The sequence below is a fragment of the Garra rufa genome, chromosome 11 (assembly GCF_049309525.1).
Source record: "Garra rufa chromosome 11, GarRuf1.0, whole genome shotgun sequence".
NCBI classification, from domain to species: domain Eukaryota; kingdom Metazoa; phylum Chordata; class Actinopteri; order Cypriniformes; family Cyprinidae; genus Garra; species Garra rufa.
This window is the reverse complement of record NC_133371.1, coordinates 42,074,728-42,096,721: the sequence shown is the minus strand read 5'-3', so window position 1 is coordinate 42,096,721 and position 21,994 is coordinate 42,074,728. Positions and strand designations below refer to the sequence as shown.

The 21,994-nt window shown below is 31.3% G+C and overlaps 1 protein-coding gene across 2 annotated transcripts in view; it reads left to right on the top strand.

Moving 5' to 3' along the window:
• The window catches only part of LOC141345229 (F-BAR and double SH3 domains protein 2), a 140,105-nt gene that overhangs the window by 18,865 nt on the left and 99,246 nt on the right, over positions 1–21,994 (top strand). For both annotated transcript variants that reach the window (XM_073850117.1, XM_073850116.1), the window contains exon 3: positions 9,047–9,092. In XM_073850117.1, coding sequence (XP_073706218.1) covers positions 9,047–9,092 — 46 coding nt within the window. The remainder of the gene's footprint in view (positions 1–9,046; positions 9,093–21,994) is intronic.

Sequence of the window (21,994 nt, the reverse complement as noted above, 5' to 3'; positions counted from 1 at the left end):
ACCATGTTTGCATGTTAACTGACAAGCACTTGATCAATTTAACATACTAAGTGAGGTCTAGTAGTATATTGGTTCAAGAGTAATATTGTGACTATTATCACAATTTAAAACATCTTTCTTTTTAATATTTTTAGCATTCTCTGATGAAGTTCCAAAGAACAGCATTTATTTAAATATTATGTAACATTTTAAATGGTTTACTGTCACTTTTGATCAATTTAATGCATCTTTTCTTTAAACAAACATCATACTGACCCAAAAGAGGTACTAAGTGAGGTCTAGTATATTGATTCAAGAGTAATATTGTGAAATATATCACAATTTAAAACAACTGTTTTCTATTCAAATATTTCTTTAAATATAATTAATTCCTGTGACGCAAAGCTGAATTTGCAGCATCATTACTCCAGTCTTAAGTGTCACATGATCCTTCAGAAACCATTGTAATATGCTGATTTGCTGCTCAAGAAACATTTCTTTTTAGCATTTTTAGCATTCTCTGATGAAGTTCAAAAGAACTGCATTTATTTGAAATATTATCTAACATTTTAAATGGTTTACTGTCACTTTTGATCAATTCAATGCATCCTTTTTTTAAACAAACATCTTATTGACCCAAAAGTGGTACTAAGTGAGATCTAGTATGGTATATATTGCTTCAATAGTAATATTGTGACATATTATCACAATTTAAAATAACTCTTTTCTAAATATATTTTAAAATATAATTTACTTCTGTGATGCAAAGCTGAATTTCCAGCATCATTACTCCAGTCTTAAGTGTCACATGACCTTTCAGAAATCATTGTAATATGCTGATTTGCTGCTTAAGAAACATCTTTCTTTTTAGTATTTGTAGTATTCTCTGATGACGTTCAAAAGAACACATTTATTTGAAATATTGTATCACATTTTAAATGGTTTACTGTCAGTTTTGATCCAATTAATGCATCATCTTTTTTTAAACAAACATCTTATTGACCCAAAAGTGGTACTTAGTGAGATCTAGTATAGTATATTGGTTCAAGAGTAATATTGTGAAACATATCACAATTTAAAATAACTCTTTTCTATTCTAAATATATTTTAAAATATAATTTATTCCTGTGATGCAAAGCTGAATTTGCAGCATCATTACTCCAGTTTTAAGTGTCACATGATCCTTTAGAAACCATTTCTTTTTAGTATTTTTAGTATTCTTTGATGAGGTTCAAAAGAACAGCATTTATTTGAAATGTCACATTTTAAATGGTTTACTGTGAGTTTTGATCAATTTAAGGCATTTTCTTTTCTTTTTTTTTTTTTTTTTACAAACATCTTACTGAAGCAAAAAAGGTAGTGTGCACCACGTTTGGCTGCGTGGCTCACAGAGGAGACATATTAGTAGACGTGTCCTCAGGCCAAGTGACCTGTGACCCTTACTACGGTGTTTCCTATGTAGGTCAGTCGTGGCAAAGAGTTAAACATCTGGAGTTCACATGCTCCACTGTCTGAAAGCAGCCTCTTCTTGTGGATCGTACTTCCTGCCTAGTAGCAACCAGCTCTCACCCCACACACTGAGTCTGTTAACCCTTTGACACCATATGTCTTCTGTTACCACTCTGCACTTGTGTGTCACCTTAATGTCCTGTGCAAAGTGTAGAAAAAGACTGATATTCAGCTTAAAGTAAACAGTAGCACACTATGTGCATTCATTGCCAAATGCTTATTTATATACAAAAATAAATATACAGTTGAGGTCAAAAGTTTTCATACACCTTGCTGCATATGCGAAATGTTAATTGTTTTACCAAACTAAGAGGGATTATACAAAATGCATGCTATTTATTATTTAGTACTGACCTGAATAAGATATTTCACGTAGGATGTTTACATATAGTTCGCAAGAGAAAATAATAGTTGAATTTATAAAAATTATGCCGTTCAAAAGTTTACATATGCTTGATTCTTAATACTATGTCATTACCTGAATGATCAACAGCTGTTTTTTTTTTTTTTTGTTGTTGTTGTTGTTTGATCATGAGTCCCTTTTTTTGTCCTGAACAGTTCACTGCCCAATGATCTTCGGAAAAATCCTCCAGGCCCCACAAATTGTTTGGTTTTTCAACGTTTTTGTGTATATGAACCCTTTCCAACAATGATTGTATGATTTTGAGATCGTCTTTTCACACCGAGGACAATTGAGGGACTCATATGCAACTATTACAACAGGTTCAAACACTAACTCATGCTTCAGAAGGGAACACAATGCATTAAGAGCCGGGGGGTGAAAACCTTTGAACAGAATAAAGATGTGTACATTTTCCCTTATTTCATCATGCCCTTCAGAAGCTACAGAAGATACTTGGATGTTTCCCAGAAGACAAAATTTACCCTGATCTACAAATTCCAAAAGTTTTCACCCCCCGGATGAATTTCCCACTTAATATTGTACAAAAGAAGTCCGTTAGAACGCAGCCTTTTTTTAATCTTCTTATCAAGATGAAATTTGTAGCAAAAATCAATGCTCTGTGAACAGGCCTTCAGTCAGATAATGTTTGTGTGGTAAGGATTATGATACAGCGGTAAAAGATTAATTTGTTTTCTTGATTTTTGCAACAAAGAGTGTTGTTGCAGCGGTTGGAGGATGTGTGGTAACACCTGCTCTTGTGCGAATGCGTCTCTGGCTGTCACTCCAAGTGTTTACGTGTGATCTGATGCGTATTTCCATTTATAGATGCTTGTGTAGATATCAACAGGCTATATGCATCCCTTTTTCCTCTAATAAACACTTTTACAGTTAGCAGGAAGACAGCTCTCAGATGCTCCTACAACAGATAAATATTACAAGACAAACAAACGTCCTGATAGTTTGGCTCGTGTCCTTGATGTTCAAGAAGAAGGTTGTTCTAGAGGAGGGTGATCTGGCAGACATCAGGCCCAGCTGTGTGTCGCTGTACTGGACCTTGAGGTCACCCTGTTCATGCTCTTAAGAAGCCAGTGACAGTGCAATTAGCACCAGGTGCACTTCATCCTATGGAATAAGATGATTTCCATTTTCACATCCCTCCTCTTGACCACACACTTCTGCGCTGTGGGTCATTCTGCTCCCTAGTAAAGATTAATAAAGATTTTTGGAGTACATTTTACAGAAAAATACAATTTCAGTCTTTCTAATTTTAAATTTGATGGTTAATACAATGTGTTACTTGCCATTACTTGCAATTATTTGTGATGTTTACTAGTAAAAATTGTTTTAAAATTAATCCTACACCATTTTTTCAGTGAATGCCATGAAATGATGGTTGTCTGGGATAGATAGATGGATAGATGGATAGACAGATAGATAGACAGATAAACAGATGATGTACATGCATATTGGCATTTAAATGTTTAATAAATACTGAAACATTTTAAGAGAATGCATAAATAGATATAAATTAGAAGTCTTTTTAATCTTCTGACAGCACTGATTACTTAAGTTTTCATGCACATTAGGGATGAAGGATAATTACAAACAGAATCAGAAATATTTTTAAAGACAGAAAATAAGGTTTCATAAATTTCTCAGACAGCTTGAGGAGCTTAAGAAGACATTTCCGGTGGTTTTTCACATGCATTCTGGGAATTTCTCGGGAGTGAGCGTGTCAGGGCACTGGATTGATTTTGACATTGGGACGGCCCTAGAAATGGTCGACTCCCTGGGAAGTGCACTTGATACGGAACTAAGAAGCTGATTGAGATGCACACCAGGGCTGCATCTCAGTTCACACTCATATGCAACTATTACAGAAGATTCAAATGCTCACTGATGCTTCAGAAGAAAAAAAACAATGCATAAAGGGCCAGTGGGTGAAAACTTTTGAACAGAATGACAGATGTGTGCATTTTTCTTATTTTGCCTAAATATCATATTTTTTTCATTTAGTACTGCCCTTCAGAAGCTACAGATGATATTAACATGTTTCCTAGAAGACAAAATAAGTTAAATTTACCCTGGTCTTCAATTTAAAAAAGTTTTTACTCCTCGGCTTAATGCATCATGTTTCCTTCTGAGCGTTTGAACCTTCTGTAATAGTTGTATATGAGTCCCTCAATTGTCCTCAGTGTGAAAAGATGCACCTCAAAATCATACAGTCATTGTTGGAAAGGGTTCAAATACACAAAAATGCTGAAAAACCAAAGAATTTGTGGGACCTGAAGGATTTTTCTGAAGAACAGCAAGTTTAACTGTTAAGGACTCATGAACAACTATCACTAACCAAAAAAAACTGTGGATCATTCAGGTAACAACACTGTATTAAAAAGTGTATGTAAACTTTCGAAACGTATGAAATCTTCTGAAATGTGTGATCCCTCTTATTTTGGTAACATAATTAACATTTTGCAGATTCTGCAAGGTGCATGTACACTTTTGACCTTAACTGTACTTCTCAGTATGTAGTATTGCAATGGAATTCCATAAAAATGCATATTGCAGCAAATGCATGTAAGCTTTTGCATTAAATTTTTTAGTAGTTTTATTGTTTATGTTGGCATTTATCTTGAATATAGGACCTTTGTCTAAAATCACATACTCTATGAGTAGATATCATGATCAAGTAAAATGTCAATCAGATGCACACTTTAGAATCTCGCTGGAAATAGTAATTATTTTTCATCTACTGCTTTATGAATACTGTGAACTCTATTTTTCATTGTTATTTCATGTTCCCCAACGCATTTTAACAAATGGAACCTTATTGTAAAGTGTTACCAAATTTCCTTGGTGTTGATTTTGACTATTGACATTTCAAATGAGATGCGGGGCAGATTGCCGTCTTCAAAGAAGCCTTTACAGCAACCATGAGCTGAGATGAAATGCCTTAGGTGTGTTTTCTGACCCACAGACCCTCAGAAAGTGAAAAGCGATGAGCAAGCATGTGCGACATACCACACGAAACCTCTTCCCCCATAAACTGTGGCGCTATGTAAGCATCTCGGCCTGTTTTGATAGGACTCTGGGTCCGGGCAACAGAGGGGTCCTGTAGTTCGGTTTCCTGCGTATTTGGAAGTATTTCTGAGGGGAGGGGGAGGTGCGGAAATTCCTGTCTTGCATAAAAGCAATGTCACAGAGTCCACATACGTACACGCACTAATCAGCATGAACCGGCACCCATAGGATAGGACAGTCTCCACTACAGCGTTCCTCCATGAGTTTTAAAACATGTCATGAACTGATTTGAAATTAAAATCAGAGGGTGCAGCTAAGGAATGGGATTATGGGAAAAGGAATCGGAGTCAGCAGAGGGAGGAAAAGCAAAACAAAACAGTGTCTTGGCTTTTTTTTTTTTTTCGACTCTTGACTCGGACTGTACTCATTTGTAATTCAGCGAAGGGAGATAGATGCATGCTCTCAAACCATCAGCTGTCTGGATGCCTCCTGCCCTCTGGCTCGAAAAGCAAACCAGTCATACCAGGAAGAATGTTAAAAACAGCATCTCCATGGCCAACTCACGGTCTGATGTGTGAGTGAGATGAATAACTCTTGCAGCTCAGAGAGCTTGAACTTTAAAAAATCACAATTGTGACCCTTGTGATCTTGCGTTATGATTTCAATTCGGCATGAAACCAAAACCAGCCCCGTTTATATTCTTTATGCATATTTCTGGTCTTATTGTGACGGATTTACTTTGAAATGTGCAAAAATTGCTCAAAACACACAAAAATCACACAATTTTGCATGTAATTGAAATGGCAAGTAACACTGAGTTAAACATGGTGTTGAAAAGTACAACAGCGGAAATAGTATTTTCTTGTAAAAATTGTAATTGGGGATGCACCGAGATTAAAATTCTTGGCCAAAGCCGAATAAAATTAAACACTGAGCTGAAGGCAGATTACGGAGCATGGTTTTTCGTCTTTGTATTTTGCCATTTCTTTTCACCATTGCATAAATTAAATAGCCAAAATGTGCTTTTTACAGTTTTGTCTTGATTTTCAAAAAAAGAAAATCAATTACAAAGCGATTTAAAAATATTTACTTAACAACACCGAACATTTTTAACATTCTAGTAGGCATTATAGCCTACCAACAAAGCACAATTGAATTTAAAATTAATAAGACCCCCTTTAAATTAAAATTTAAGACCCCTTTCTTGAATCAGGCATGTGTTTTTAATGTACAAATGAATGCCGCCTTGCTGAGCAAAGGAGAATGTTATAATAAATGTATTAATAGAGCTGTTGTAATGATTGTTATCAACCAGCAACAACCACTACTTCGCTTTTTTTGCTGTTTTCGGCCAATTAATTTCAGTTGCTGAACATTCAGTGAATCCCTAATTGTAATGATTGTTTTTTTAAGACTTTTAAGGCAAAAAAATATATTCCAAAAAATGTTCTAAAACGACTTTCCTTTTTAGGTGATGTCATCTAGGCCAGACATGCTATTGGTTGGCTGTTTAGTCATGCTTTTGCATGTACTTAATGTTAGTTAATAAGACGACTAAGTTTTTCAGTTTATCAGTTTTTATTAATTCACTGACCTGTGATGAATAATCTCACTAAGCATTTTGTTCAGCATGATCATCATCATCTTAAATGAACATGAACTCAACTTTTATGATTTTTGAAGCTTAAATATGATCGCCAGAAGTAAAAAGTAGGGATGCACAGAATGTTCGGCAACCAAAATTATTCGGCCGAAAATAAAAAAAGAATAAGCGAATAGGCATTTAAAACTGTCCTAGAAAGACGCAAAAAAACATTACAAGCACCGACAGCGAGAGACTGTTTAGTATCGCAACGCATGTCGTCCATGAGAAGAGAAAGGGCCGGTTGTTGCTGGTTACTGTATGGTGACTGAAATCGTGAAATGGCCTTAAACCATTAGTAAATAAACTACAGAACGTTATGTTGCCTAATACAAAAAATTGTATTTATTCTGACAGCGCTGCATGAGCTCCTTAGCCAGGGTTCAAAGTTCAAAGTGTGAGGAAAATCTGCGTGATGAGAATCATTCATAAATCTGCTGCTGTCTGCAAGAAGTAGTACTGAGGTCTTCTTGTGGGTTTCCGCCAAAATAAAAGTCAACATTCGTAAATGTTAGTATTGTAATTTTACTGTTGTTCTGTAAAATAAAATAAGAAAGTAACACAAAAATAATGATAACAATCATTACAACAGCTCTATTAATACATTATAACATTCTCTATTGCTCAGCAAGGCTGCATTTATTTGTACATTTAAAAACACATGCATAATTTAAGAAGGGGGTCTTAAAAATGGCCAAAGAATATTATTTTACTAACTTATTAATTTTAAGTTAAATTGTACTTTGTTGGTAGGCTATAATGTAGGGCTGGGCGATATGGCCTAAAAATAAAATCCCCGATTTTTTTCACAAAAAATCTGATTTACGATTTAAATCGATTTTTTCCCCCCTACTACTTTTAGCATGTAAAGAAACCCCAGCTTTTCCACAATATATATGGGCACCATATATTTTGCAGTATACATAGCAACTGCATCAGTTCACCAGACCCCATTCTTATCATACCAGACACAGTAAATGTTTGTAAGACAAATAAATATGAGATGGGAGGAAAATATATATTTCCATGCTTTTCTCTTGGACTTATATCGTATACAAAAATATACTATTTTGAACACAGAAATAATAAATGATTTAAATAACTGAAACGATCTGCCAGCAGGTGGTGGTAAGACACTGATTTAATTACTGAATCATATTCATTTGATTCGTTTGAACGGATGGTTCATTCAAGAATAATGCAAGTGACTCTTAATGAATGGGAAATTAAATCATTTCACTAGATTCGTTTAAAAAACGCGCGTTCATTCATAAACGAATCACCGCTGTGTTTGAGTGGAGATGCGCAGCGGCTCAGCTGTGTCTTGTTTCAGACTACTTTTGACGACAAAATAGAGCAAAATCAGGCAATAGTGTTATAGTCAGACAATGCAAGTCACTTAATAATAACTTCTTGTTTATTTAACTGTTATAATAAATCAATATCTCGTTTACAAACTCCCTTAAACATGATTAAAAGCTGTCACTCATCTTAGTTCGCAATATCACAAAGCTCTATTATAATAAACGAAGCTACTGCCCATTCAGTCTCTTATTTACACTCTCTTTACACTTGAGATACATTAGTCAACGTGCAAAACACACCTTTGAAGCTCCACTCAGCGCAAATACAAATATGCTGGTCGCACTCGAGCCTTGATATGCAAATAATTCGCTATTGTCTTCAATCATCTCTCTACTCTGTTTATGTGATAAGTGAAATTGTATGTAATATAACAGGCTAACTTGCTAGCAAGCAGCTAATCATGTCCACTTAGTGACTCGCGTTATTTTACCAGAACGCATTATTTGTTTTCCGTTCTGAATACAGCGGTTAGTTAGGCGCGCCATCATGTGGTCGGACAATATTGCCTCTTAATTATTCTGCCATTGGTGCAATTACAATGTATCTAATATTTTTATTAAAAAATTGCGATACCTCGATTTAATAAAAAATTAAATCGTCTTAAAACGTAAATTCGAATTAATCGAAAAAATCGAAAGAATCGCCCAGCCCTACTATAATGTCTACTAGAATGATAAAAATGTTCAGTGTTAAATATTTTTTAATTGATTAAAACTGTAAAAAGCAAATATTGGCTTTTTAATTTATGCAATGATGAAAAAAATTGGCAAAATACATGGGGAAAAACACACACAAAAAAAAACGTGTTCGGTAATCGGCCTTCGGCCCAGTGTGTAATTTTGTTCAGCTTCAGCTTCGGCCAAGAATTTTCATTTTAATGCATCCCTAGTAAAAAGCTTAATGTACATAAACTTTAAGCATTAAGCTCTTAGTCTTTATTCAAAATACAATAGTTTGCATAAGTGCAATTAAATGGCTGTGAAAGCGACTAGTGAGTAATGAGTTTACCTGTTCAAACTGATGATGTTTATTGTCTCTAACAACCTCTGTAGTCCCATTTAGACACTTGTTTGCCTTTTTCATGACAAGTAAAAGCTGTACACTGTGTTTTTTCTTTCTATTTGCAGAACCTACAGCCAGAAAAAGGCCACTCTGGAGAGAGATTACGCTCAGGTGAGATTACAGTTTTTGTGTTTCTTGATGATGATGATGATAGTGATGGTGATGATGATGATGTCTGAGGGTTTGAGTACGCTTTAAGTCTTTTCACCAAAGTCTAGAGTGTTGATTACAGCCCCGTTGCATTGATTTATATCACGCTGCAGCCGTTCAAACATACACTGCTCTTTTGGGAACCATCAAAACAACAGAAAATCCATCGCCCACCTTGGTTTATCGCTATAAAAGGACCAGTGGAAATCTGGTTCTTCCAGCATATAATTAAGGAACCTCTAGCGTTTGATAAAACACTCAATAATCGGTGGCACTAATGAGCCTGTGCCTTTTGTTTTTTCACTAAGAATCTGTCAACAGATGATTGATTTCAGCTAATTACTGTAAACCTGTTTGATTTAAGCAGACGTCGTGCCAGGAGTCTCGTGTCCAAGTGTTTCAAACTTCTGTCGCTTTTGAATATTGGAAAGTATGCAAAGGTCTCGTGCCAAGTAAAGATGAACAAAAATAATAATACAAAATTTTATGAATGCATCCTCAAGTCCTTGGTTGAATAGACAGATTTGATGAGCTTCTGTGTTGTGGTTTGCATTAGGGATTATAGAAATGATTTCTGGTATATTTTTGTATGCTGAATTATGACTAAGCATAGTTCATTTGTTCGATTGCAAGATATAGCTGTTTGCAAATGTGCATCACATTGAGGCATGGCAAAGGTCATAGATTTGCTCACAGATGATCAGTCCTTGAAATTATTATAGAGTTCAGCTCTTATTACCAGGTTTAAGGTCACTTCATATTTCACAAGCATACTTTTTTCCATTTATCATGCATTTTGGCGTACATTAGGCGTTATGCAGACGGTTTTTATTGCCAAGATAATGATTTTTTTATTGCACCGGTAATATCTTTAGTGCTTGTCAAGAAGATATGCATTCTGCTTTCTCCAGGCTCTGTTTGAAGTGTATTACACTTGAAGCTGAAGCATTTTCATACTGTTTTATAGGTTAGCAAAATGTTCTAGAAAAGTAAACCGAAATAGCAACTTGAGAAAATGTGTCTGCTCTTTGTCGACCTCTGGATGTCCTGCTGTTTGAAGTTTGCTTAATGTGGTGAAAATCAAGCTTTTAACATTGCCCACATGTCTGTTTGGTGTTTTTAATGTGATTAAAGCTAAACCATGTGCAAATTCATAAGTCAACAGCATTGGAGTGAAATTAGAGCAGGTCTGAGTTGCTGATTGGGTGAAGGCTGGGACTAATTAGCATATTCATGAATTTATTTTTTCCCAAATTCCATTTTATTTTATTTTCTGGATTCTGTTTTTTTTTTTCTTGACTCCTTTTTAATGGTTAAATGACATATTTAAAGCATGCCTCATTAATAAAAATCATGAAACCTATACAATTTCACATCAATTTATTAAAAGTTTAACAAAAATTACATGTATAGGGCCCTATAAAATGTTTTTTTTTTCTCACCATGTTTTATTGTTAACAAATTCTGTGTTTTAGCATGTCTAATTATTTAAAAGCATACTTCATTTATTTAACTTTATTCTTAAAATAGCCTTATCTTCAGAAATTCTGTGTTGTGTATTTAAAATTTTCTGGTTATCAAATGATATCACGCATGAATGAAAACATGGAAGAAATGTTGTGTAATTATACCCTAAAAAATAACGTTTGTTTTATTTTAGTAGTAGTAGTAGGCTATGTAAATTCTACTCAACAATAATCACAATTTAAATGATATTTTTGCAGCTTAATATTTACAGATACTAGCTCACAAAATATGACTTAAACATTAACATTATATTTTTAGCATTTACAGTGTAGGGATGACATTTGTCGGACGTCACGCAAATACTACGTCAAAAGAGGTGAATGGATGCATGCTGATCCTGAGATTATACGCCACAGATTATTAACCATTGGATTAGGAGCTCATATTCTGTGTGTTCCTGTGTGCTTAGTTGTTCGGTGGTCCCCCATAATGATCTTGGCTGTATTTCAGACTATTTGGTGCACGACAACACTTAATGAGACAGTATTATAGTGCACAAGCTGTATCAACCTGTAAAGATTTCGCTCTAATGTTTACTGCGATAAATGTGTTTGCACAGGTATTAAATTCCAAATAAAATTGGCAAAATAATCAAATGCAATGATGTGCGTTTTTAGCTAAGTGTTTAATTCACTGACTGCATCATCTTATGCACATTATAATGCTATAAACGCAAACGCCCATGGTTTTAATAAAGACGTGCACGCACACACGCACCAGATGTATGACACATGGACGAGTATTTGGGCTTCGAGACAAACAGTTTGGTGGATTTGGGTTATAATTAAATTGGAAGAGTTTTCTTTATTCCAAAACTGCCTTGTTTTGCTGTATCTGATGGAAAGCTATTTGTTGTACATTTGCGATAACATTTATAGCGGCTTGAACTTTCACCCCAAACATTCAGAGTTTTGTTTGACCTTTCTGGTGTTACTTAACTTTTTCATAATTGACTTTCATAACTGAGCTTCTCCATATGACGTCAGATCTTTGTGTAGTTACTGATTTTATGGGCAGGCTTTTGTTGTGTTGTTAATGTTTAACTCATATTGTATGCCTTAATAATGTTTAATGGGTTTGTGTTTTACTGTTTGGCACATTTCCACATTTCGTTGGACATAATGACGAATTCTGTATTTTTTTTTTTTTTTTTTTTTTTGGGTGCATCTCAATTTGCATTTACTTTCCAAGTTGTATTATATGCAAAATTGAGATTAGTGTATCCCAAATCTTAGTATATTAAAGTGTCTAGTTTTATGTGTATTTTTTAATATGCATGGCGTTTGAGCAAATGTTGTGAACAGGGACTTGTTGCATATTCAATAATATGGATTTTCTCCAAAACTGCTAAGAATGTGTGTTTAGTGTGACGTACAAGCATGCAAAATGCAGTGCAGCAGGAAGTAAAAACTCAATCCTTTTCTCTGTAGGAAAATAATAGTCATAATTTTTAAAACTTTAAAGCTCAGAGGTTGTAAATTAATCATAAATGCTTTTTGTTTGCCTTATTTTATTTTATTTTATTTTCAAAATAATTGTGAAAAACTTCATTACCCATAATGCTGTACAGAAAGTTCCACCAATCAGAAAGTTGTGGAGAACATATTGTGCCAAAAAACATGCAGGAAACACTCACTAACACTATTAAGAACAGTGAAAAATGGAATATTTTATTTTTTATTTTATTTTTTTTATTTAATTGAATCTAATTTAATAATTTTTTTATTATTTATTATTATTTTACAACAAATTGTGGCAAAAGAGCACGCAGGGAACACTCACTAATGCTATTAAGAACAGTAAAAGATGGAATATTTTATTTTTTATTTTATTTTTTTTATTTAATTGAATCTAATTTAATAATTTTTTTATTATTTATTATTATTTTACAACGAATTGTGGCAAAAGAGCATGCAGGGAACACTCACTAATGCTATTAAGAACAGTAAAAGATGGAATATTTTATTTTATATTTTATTTTTTTTATTTAATTGAATCTAATTTAATAATTTTTTTATTATTTATTATTATTTTACAACGAATTGTGGCAAAAGAGCACGCAGGGAACACTCACTAATGCTATTAAGAACAGTAAAAGATGGAATATTTTATTTTTTATTTTATTTTTTTATTTAATTGAATCTAATTTAATAATTTTTTTATTATTTATTATTATTTTACAACGAATTGTGGCAAAAGAGCACGCAGGGAACACTCACTAATGCTATTACAGTTTTTTTCAATCGCTAACAAGCGCTTACCCATACTTCAGATACTTTTTCTAAACTCTTAACACAGAATGGCACCTATAAAATACAATTGGCCAAATTGATAATTTTCTTCTCAAAAATACATTTTGTTAAATATATACTAACTCTTCATTTCAAAACAGAACACATCTTTCTCTGATCACACTAACTTTATACCAAAACACTGGAAATCTCACTCAAAATGAAATTATTCTGTCAAAGAATAACACTTGTTTTCACTTCACAAGGTACAAGCAGTCAGTCAAAGTACACCAGGTTTCAAAATACTGGCTATTGTTGACATTACAAAAACTGCATAGACTTTTTATGTTTCAGTTTTACAGGTATTTGCATGCAAAACATGCAATCCACAATTTTGACACTAAATTTCTTGGTTGGGAACTGTCTTTCCACATGTACAGTAATGTTCACATTCAAAAGCATTCCAGTAAAAAGCAAATAAGTTTGTTTTCAAAAAAAAAAAAAAAACCCAGCAAAAAGCCCAGATAAAAAAAAAGGGGGGGGGGGGTACATAATTACTGTATCTAATCTCTGCGATCTTGAAATTAATTGAATTGAGAATGAATGGTAAATTCCAATTCACTTCCTGGAATGGAATTGGATTTGGAATTGGAATGTCAGGAAACAGAATTGAAATAAAATTCCAAAAAATTTCATTTGAGTTGCTAGTTTATAACACATTAAATATTGTAAATCACATAAACAACAAACATATAAAAGAAATACAAAGTACTGTATGTTTAGTTGGTTAAGTATGATCATTTCACATGCCAAATTTCAGGAAATTACTATAATTTGATGCAATAAAAAGTGAATGAAATACATGAATGAACATGACTCATTTTTTGTGAGTTGAGACATATATTATGTGGTAATCATATATTGAATGTATAGTGCATAGAGAAACTTATCACCACTGTCATTCATTTTATTTAATTGCATTTGATCAACTCTATTTCATACATTACTTGGTATTTGTAAAGCATCATAAATAAAGTTCAAATGTATGTCTCTAAGTGCAATCACACATAGATACTCAGAAACAGCAATAAATGGAATTCATTGGAATTTCTCTGAATTTAATTCCACTTCCTATAATTCCTATTCAATTCCAACTCTGTTTCCCTGTAATTGTTGTTGAATTCCAATTCCAATTCCATTCCAATTCCATTTCCTTCTTTGAATTGGAATTGTTGAGTTCATTCCTGAATTGACCCCAACCCTGTTTCCAAAACATCACTCCTCAAAGTCCTCATTTTACTGTATAAGTGTAAATGTAATAGAAAAAAATAACCACTGCCTTTGAGTCTAAGCCAGACATAAACATAAATCAGCTGTGTGTCAATTATTTAATTGTTTGTTTATTATCGGCTGAGATATATTTTTGATATTGATATTGTTTTTGAACTGATATCATTGCAGAAGCAGAGGTTTTTATACTGTATCTAAGGTTTGGAATATTGTTTTTGCTATTGTGAGATGTTGTGTGTTAACATTCGGAAATACTACAAAAACAATCCATAATTTTGTTGGGAGGTATAGCTTGTCTGTTAAGAAAATGTAAGCATTGTGGAAATGTGTTCTCTGACTGCGTATTGGGTGAAAACGACATGAAATGTGTAAATGGTATGGCCACAAAAGACCGATGCTGTGCTAATTGTGTTTAGAGTTTTGAAAATGTGACAACTGTTTGGACAAACGCTTGTTAGCAACTGACAAAAACTGTAAGAACAGTAAAAGATGGAATATTTTATTTTTTATTTTATTTTTTTAATTTAATTGAATCTAATTTTTTTATTATTTATTATTATTTTACAACAAATTGTGGCATAAGAGCACGCAGGGAACACTCACTAATGCTATTAAGCACAGTAAAAGATGGAATTTTTTATTATTTATTTTTTTATTTTATTTAATTTTATAATTTTTTTATTTTATTTTATTTTTGCACTGTGACATTATTTTCATGACATTAAAATCTTGTATCTGGTCAAGATTTTGTATGCTTCTTAATTTTAATTTTAATTTTATTTTATTCAACAAATTGCGGCAAGAGAGCATGCAGAGAACACTCACTAACACTATTAAAAACAGTAAAAGATGAAATATTTTATGTTTTATTTTATTTTTAAAATGTAATTAAATTTATTGATTTATTTATTTTATTTTTTATTTTTAAGATTTTAAGAAACAGAAACACTCCTTTGTGTACAATGGTGAATTTATTTAATTAAATTTTTATTTTGACATTATTTTCATGATGTTAAAATTTTTGCACCATGACATTATTTTCATGTTGTTTTTTTATAATAATAATAATAATAATATAATTATTATCATTATATATAATATAATATATTAATATAATTTATAATTAAATTTCTTAAATACTTGTTTTTTATTTACACTAAAATTACATTTGTAATTTGTTTTTGTTAGTAATAATAGCAATAACAACAATAAAAATAATAATATTATTATTATTTACAATACATCGAAATATAATAATCTAGTAGTAGTAATAATACTAATAATAACATTAATAATTATTATTGTATGCACAAAACTAACAATACTATATGTATATACTATATTGTATTTATATGTAAACATTTTTAATGATGCGATTTCACCTCATATGCTTAAAGCCTTAAACACTTAAATCCCTATGGAAAATTGAATGGAAAAAAAACAGCTGGAGCCAATATCACTGAAAAAGTGGGCGGGCACTATTGCACTCTGTTGTTGTTGTTGATGAGCAGAGGACAGGTGAAGGGGGCGGTGCTTAGAGGGCTCTGTTAAATGTTTCTGATGTTGCCATGGTGATGCTGTCAGTCATTTTCTGCCAAAACAAGCCACAATCTAATGGTTCCCTTCAGTTATTTAGGTTGGATAGGCTAATTCCTATTTCTCTGAACTGACCAGTTTTTGTTTGATTAATAAAATGACTGAAAGTGAGCTTGAGAGCCATCCATTCAGGTCCATGAGGCGTTTCTGGAAGTCTTTTATCCTTTATCGCACTTGGCATGCTGGCCTACTCACGGCTCGCACATGAACTCAGCGCGCTGTGCAGCTGTCCACACAAATAAACATTGTTTTATTGCCCAGGCCTGACGAACAGAGGAACACTTGTTTTTAAAGAAGAGGGGGTAAGAAAGGGGGCGTGGCTTTGGAGCTGGAGTCAGTCTATCCTGCAAGCTGAGCCAGCGCTCAGATTGACTTCACCGCCATCACAGCTGTGATATAAGATATTCAGCATCACCGCTGGGACAGAGAGAGACCCTGAGGAAGATCTGTGTGTGTTAACTTAACACATTACTTGTGCTTTCTTCTACCTAATATTAACATAAAAACCCAGGTAAAAATGGCAAATAACACATTAAATTGGAAAAAAAAAAGTTATTCTTTAAAATAATCTGAACACTCATTTTAGGAAGCCTGTTTATTATTATTTTATTTTATTGTTAAACTCTTGTCTGGATTTAAGATTTTAATGTCATGGCAATGATGTGCATAAATAAAATAAATAAATAAAAATAATAATAAATAATAATAAAATAAAATCTTGTCCGGATACAAGATTTTAATGTAATTGAAATAATGTCACGGTGCTAAAATAAAATGCAATTAAATTAAATTAAAATAATATTTTATTAATATTATTTACATTACAATATTACAATAATAATATTTTTTATTTACAACATATAAATAAACCAAATGTAATATAATAGTATTATATTTTTCTTAAATATTTGTTATTTCCACTGAAATTACAAATATAATTTGTTTTTGTTAGTAATAATAATAACGAGAATACAGCAATGGTTATTATTATTATTTGCGTCACATTAAAATATTACAGTAATAATATTTAATTTTATGTATATAACATATAAAACATGTAATATAATATATTATTACATTATATTATATTTTTGTTAAATACTTTTTTATTTATTCTGAAATTACAATATAATTTAGTTTTTGTTAGTATTAATAATAATAGGAATAACAACAAGAATTATTTACATTTAAAATATTACACTATTTTTTGTTTAATAATTTTATTTTGTAGTAGTAATACTAATAATGACATTAATGATTATATATTTTTTTTTCTTAAATACTTTTTTATTTACACTGAAATTAAAATTATAATTAGTTTCAATTAGTAATAAAATTAGCAATAACAACAATTATTATTATTTACATTGAAATATTGCAAAAGTTTAATAATTTTATTTTGTAGTAGTAGTAATACTAATAATTACATTAATGAAGTTATTATATACACAAAACTAACAATACTATATGTATATGTATACCCTATGTAGTGCACTGTGTGTGTAGAATATATATGTGATATGTTAAATTAATCAAATATTTTAAATATCTGTATTATTTAAATATATTTTTATAAAATATATATTTTTTATGAAATATTCATTTATTCAATGAAATTATACGTACTGACAGCAACAAATCCTAATGATTTTAATCAGGCTTCATTATCTTTAGGCAAAATATCACTTAATATTAATAATAATTAAATCAAAGATAATATTAAATCAAATATGTAATTAGGATGGTTTCTGTGAGATGATTGTAAAGCAGCCTTACAGTTTTGCTAAAGCAGGAACCAAAAAACAAATCTTTTAAGTGCAAAATTTACTCTTCAAGTAAATGTGTTCTTGAAGTCCAGTATAGTTGAGATCGGAGCGTTGCATTGACCTCGTGTGACTCTCTGGGCGGACAGGAAGGATAAATGGATATTGCTAGATCTCTTTCTACTGGAGCGTATCTGGATAGCGCTGTAACAGATGGAGAAACTCACTCTCTCTCTTAACTATTCTCCGTCTTTCTGTCGTTCTCTTTCTGTTCTGCGGCTCTAATGAGTTGCCCGTGTGCTGCTGGCTCCTGATGCGGAGAAAAGGCAGGATGACAGGATGAAGGGTGAGAGATTGGGAGAGGAGTGATGAGTGCAGGGGGTTTGAGAGACTTTATTCTGCCTGACACATCGCATGAACTCACATCGCACAGCGCAAACTTACATTAGACATGCCTGACACATGCGCATACATCTCCAAACACCTGCACATCAGCTCTGTATCTGACAATCTGAAAATATCATCCTGTAATCTACTGATGACCAGTGTTAATCTCTTACTTCTCATATTTATTTATTTTTTTTGTTTAAAAAAATATTTATTTTGTTCACCTTTATATTTATTTATTATTAACAACAACAATAATAACAATAATAAATAATATTTTTTTATTGTGTTGTTGTTGTTGTTCTTGTTAAATAAAAATATAATGTTATTATAAATTTTTCCTAAAATGTTTATTTTTCAAATGTTAATTTTTTTCAAATATTACAATATTTATTATCCACCTTTTATATTTTTCTTTATTATTAACAACTACAGCAATAACAATAATAGTAAAAATAACTTTTTTTCTTAAATACTTTTTTTTTTTTAAATATTACAATACTATTGCATATTTTGTATAATATTTGTAGTGGTTTTGTTTAATCTTGGAAGTATTTGGTAGTAGTAGTAGTAATATACTATTACTGCTAATAATAATAATAACAATAACTACTATTATGAAAATATTTAAATATATACTAGTAGTAATATACTAACAACAACAACAATAGTAGTAGTAGTAGTACTAATAATACTAATAATAGTAATAAATATTATTTACTATGTTGTTTGTAAACTGTTATGTTTACTATGTTGTGCATCTTTACCTGATCTTATTCAGTGTTATAATAGTATCATTTTTATTTTTTATTTTATTGTCTTTAGTTTTAGTAATTTTGTGTAATTATTACTTGCTGTTTTAAAAATGTTTAGTTTTATCATTTTTTTTACTTTATCATTATTTCACTTTTAGTTTTATTTTTAGTTATTTTAGTACTTCAAGTTGTATACTTTTATAGTTTTTATTCACATATTGAATAAAATTATTCATATTTAGTTTTTCTTTTCTTTTTAATAGTAATTTATTGTTTTGTCATTTTTATTAGTTTTTTTAATGTGTGTATTTATGTTTTAGTTTGAGTTTAGTTTGAGTTATTTTAATACTTGAAGTTAAACTAAACAAAAATTGCAAAACAGAAAATTATTATTCTATTTTTGCTTCTTTTTTTATGTAAAAAAATACTAATACTAATCCGTTCACTAAACACTAAAATATTACAACAATATTTCATATGTTTAATATTTGTAATAGTTTTGTTTAATATTGGTTGTTATTTGGTAGTAGTAATATACTACTACTACTTCTACTACTACTACTACTACTAATAATAATAATAATAACTATTATTAATATTTTCCTTTAATGTACTAGTAGTAATGTGCTAAAAATATACTAAAATAATATATTTTTCTCAAATGTTTACTGTGCACTCAAATATTACAATATTTCTTATTGACATTTATAGTTTTACTATCAATAATAATAATAAAAATATTAAATATTTACTAGACTGTTGTCATTGTTGTTAAATAAACATATTTTTGAAAAAAATATACTATACACTCAAATATTACAATATTTCTTATTCACCTTTATATTTTATTTATTATTAACAAAAACAACAACAATAATAATAATAGTTAATTATTAGTAGTATTAATATTAATATTTTCTTAAATGCTAATTTTTTCACTAAACTGAAATATAATTTTTATATTTATAGTGGTTTTGTTTAATATTGGTAGCATTTGGTACTACTACTACTAATAGTAATAATAATAATAACTACTATTATTAATATTTTCTTAAGTGCACTAGTAGTAATATACTTAAACAACAATACAAATAATGCATATTTACTATGCTGTTGATGTTAAAAATAAAATATATTTTTTATCTAAAATATTTAACTAATATATTTTTATCTAATATATTATTTTTACTATACACTCAAAGATTATAATATTTCTTGTTCACCTTTATATATTTTATAAACGACAACAATACTACTACTACTAATAATAATAACTGCTATTATTAATAATATTAATATTTTTAAATGCTATTTTTTTACTTGACAGTGAGATATAAAAAATACATCTAGAACCTAATTTTTTAAAATCACAATTGCAGTTTTTATCAGAAAAAATGCATTTGTATTTTTCCACAAATTGTGCAGCCATGCCTTATTATATTTTTAGCAATTTAACACTGATATTTAATTGAAATATGACCATTTGCACGTTATTTAGGCTACACAGGGTATTATGTGAAGTGAACTAATAGCCAAGATTGTTAGCATTGTCTAGTAGTCTACATAATGGATAAAACCGATAGATAATAACTAACCAATAGCTAAACAGTTATATTCCTCCTTTTCCACTTTCAGCTCTCATTAGTTTCCCACAGTCTCGCAATTGCATCATTTCTCGGTCCCACTCTTTCCAATAGATTTGGTTGCATTTGCACAACCTGTCCTGCCAATGTAATTAAATGGCTGCATTTGTGAGGACTTCCATTGGGAATGACTGAAATCTGGCCCATTTCTGGCACATCCAGCAGGAGCAGACCAGGCTTTTGAACTTTTGGCCTTCATAATATGTAGATCACAAGCCCCCCGTGTGTAGGCAGAACTCAAAGCTAATTACTGGTCACGTGTGGGAGGAAGGTCATGAAGTACTAAACTTTGACGCATAACTTATCCCACACCACCCTAGCAACATGCTAATCGTCACAACCCACTAGCATGGTGGCATTGAGTGTTGCATTGCAAGATCCACTGTAGACTTGCTCAGGCACCAACCACAAATCACTGAGAGTTGAAAAAGCTTCTTGAGCGGTTTAGGAAGATTATTTGCCTGTGCATGTGTAAATATTGAGGGTAAATACAGGATTATATTTGTGTCTGCATGCATCAGATCTCACATAGTTGGTTTGTCTGAGTGTGTGAGAGAAAAGAGAGATTGTGTGTGTGTGTGTGTGTGTGTGTGTGTGTGTGTGTGTGTGTGTGTGTGTGTGTGTGTGTGTGTGTGTGTGTGTGTGTGTGTGTGTGTGTGTGTGTGTGTGTGTGTGTGTGTGTGTGTGTGTGTGTGTGTGTGTGTGTGTGTGTGTGTGTTGACCTGTCAGTGTGAGATCTCCAACATCTCACTGGGAAAACATGCCTTTGCTTATTCCAAAAACCTACCTATATACAATTCACTGCTTCACTTCAGTTTCCAGCTGAAATGAACAGAAATGGTAGAAAACATCAACAACTTGTATTCCTTTCACACAAGTTGTGATTTTAGGGGAAATGTACTAATTAATAAAGAATATTTGCATGCAGTTCCTTGCACAATAATATGTTATGACCTCAAAATGCTTTTTACTGTAGTGTATGACTTATAAACGAATGCATTTTTTTGTTTGCATCACAAAACCAGCTTCATATATGGTTTTCTCATATAGTAAACTTGCTCGTTAGAGTACCTGGTAAAGCATTGCATTTGATGCAGAGCGCTCAAGTCTTAAAAGTTATGTGAATTGTGTGCAAAGACATGCATTACATGCAAAAACATGCGTTGCCAATGTTAAGAAGTTGGCCAAAAATTTTGGTACAGCTTTTACATTAAGAGCAAATTTATATAATATACCAACAAAGTGCAGCAAAACTCAAATTTGAACTTAAAAAAAGTTACATTTTAAATCACAATTAAGTTTTTCCCTCAAATTGTGCATCCTTATCTGATCTCATGCAGTGTTATTTTGACATCATATATAGTTTTAATTTTTTTGTCTTTAGTTTTAGTAATGTTGTGTAATTTTTAAATTTTTTATTACTTGTTGTTATTTATCTAAAATATTTTTAGAGTTTTTAATTTCACTTTTATTTGTATTTTTTATTTGTGGTTATTTTAGTACTTCAAGTTGATATACTATTATAGTTTTTAATTCAGATTTTGTATACAACTATTTATTTAGTTTTTATTTTAATAATTTAGTGTTTTAATTTTATTGTATTTTGTCATTTTTATTATTTCTTTTTTTACAAATATGTGTGTAGTTTATATTATATCACTTTTAGTTATT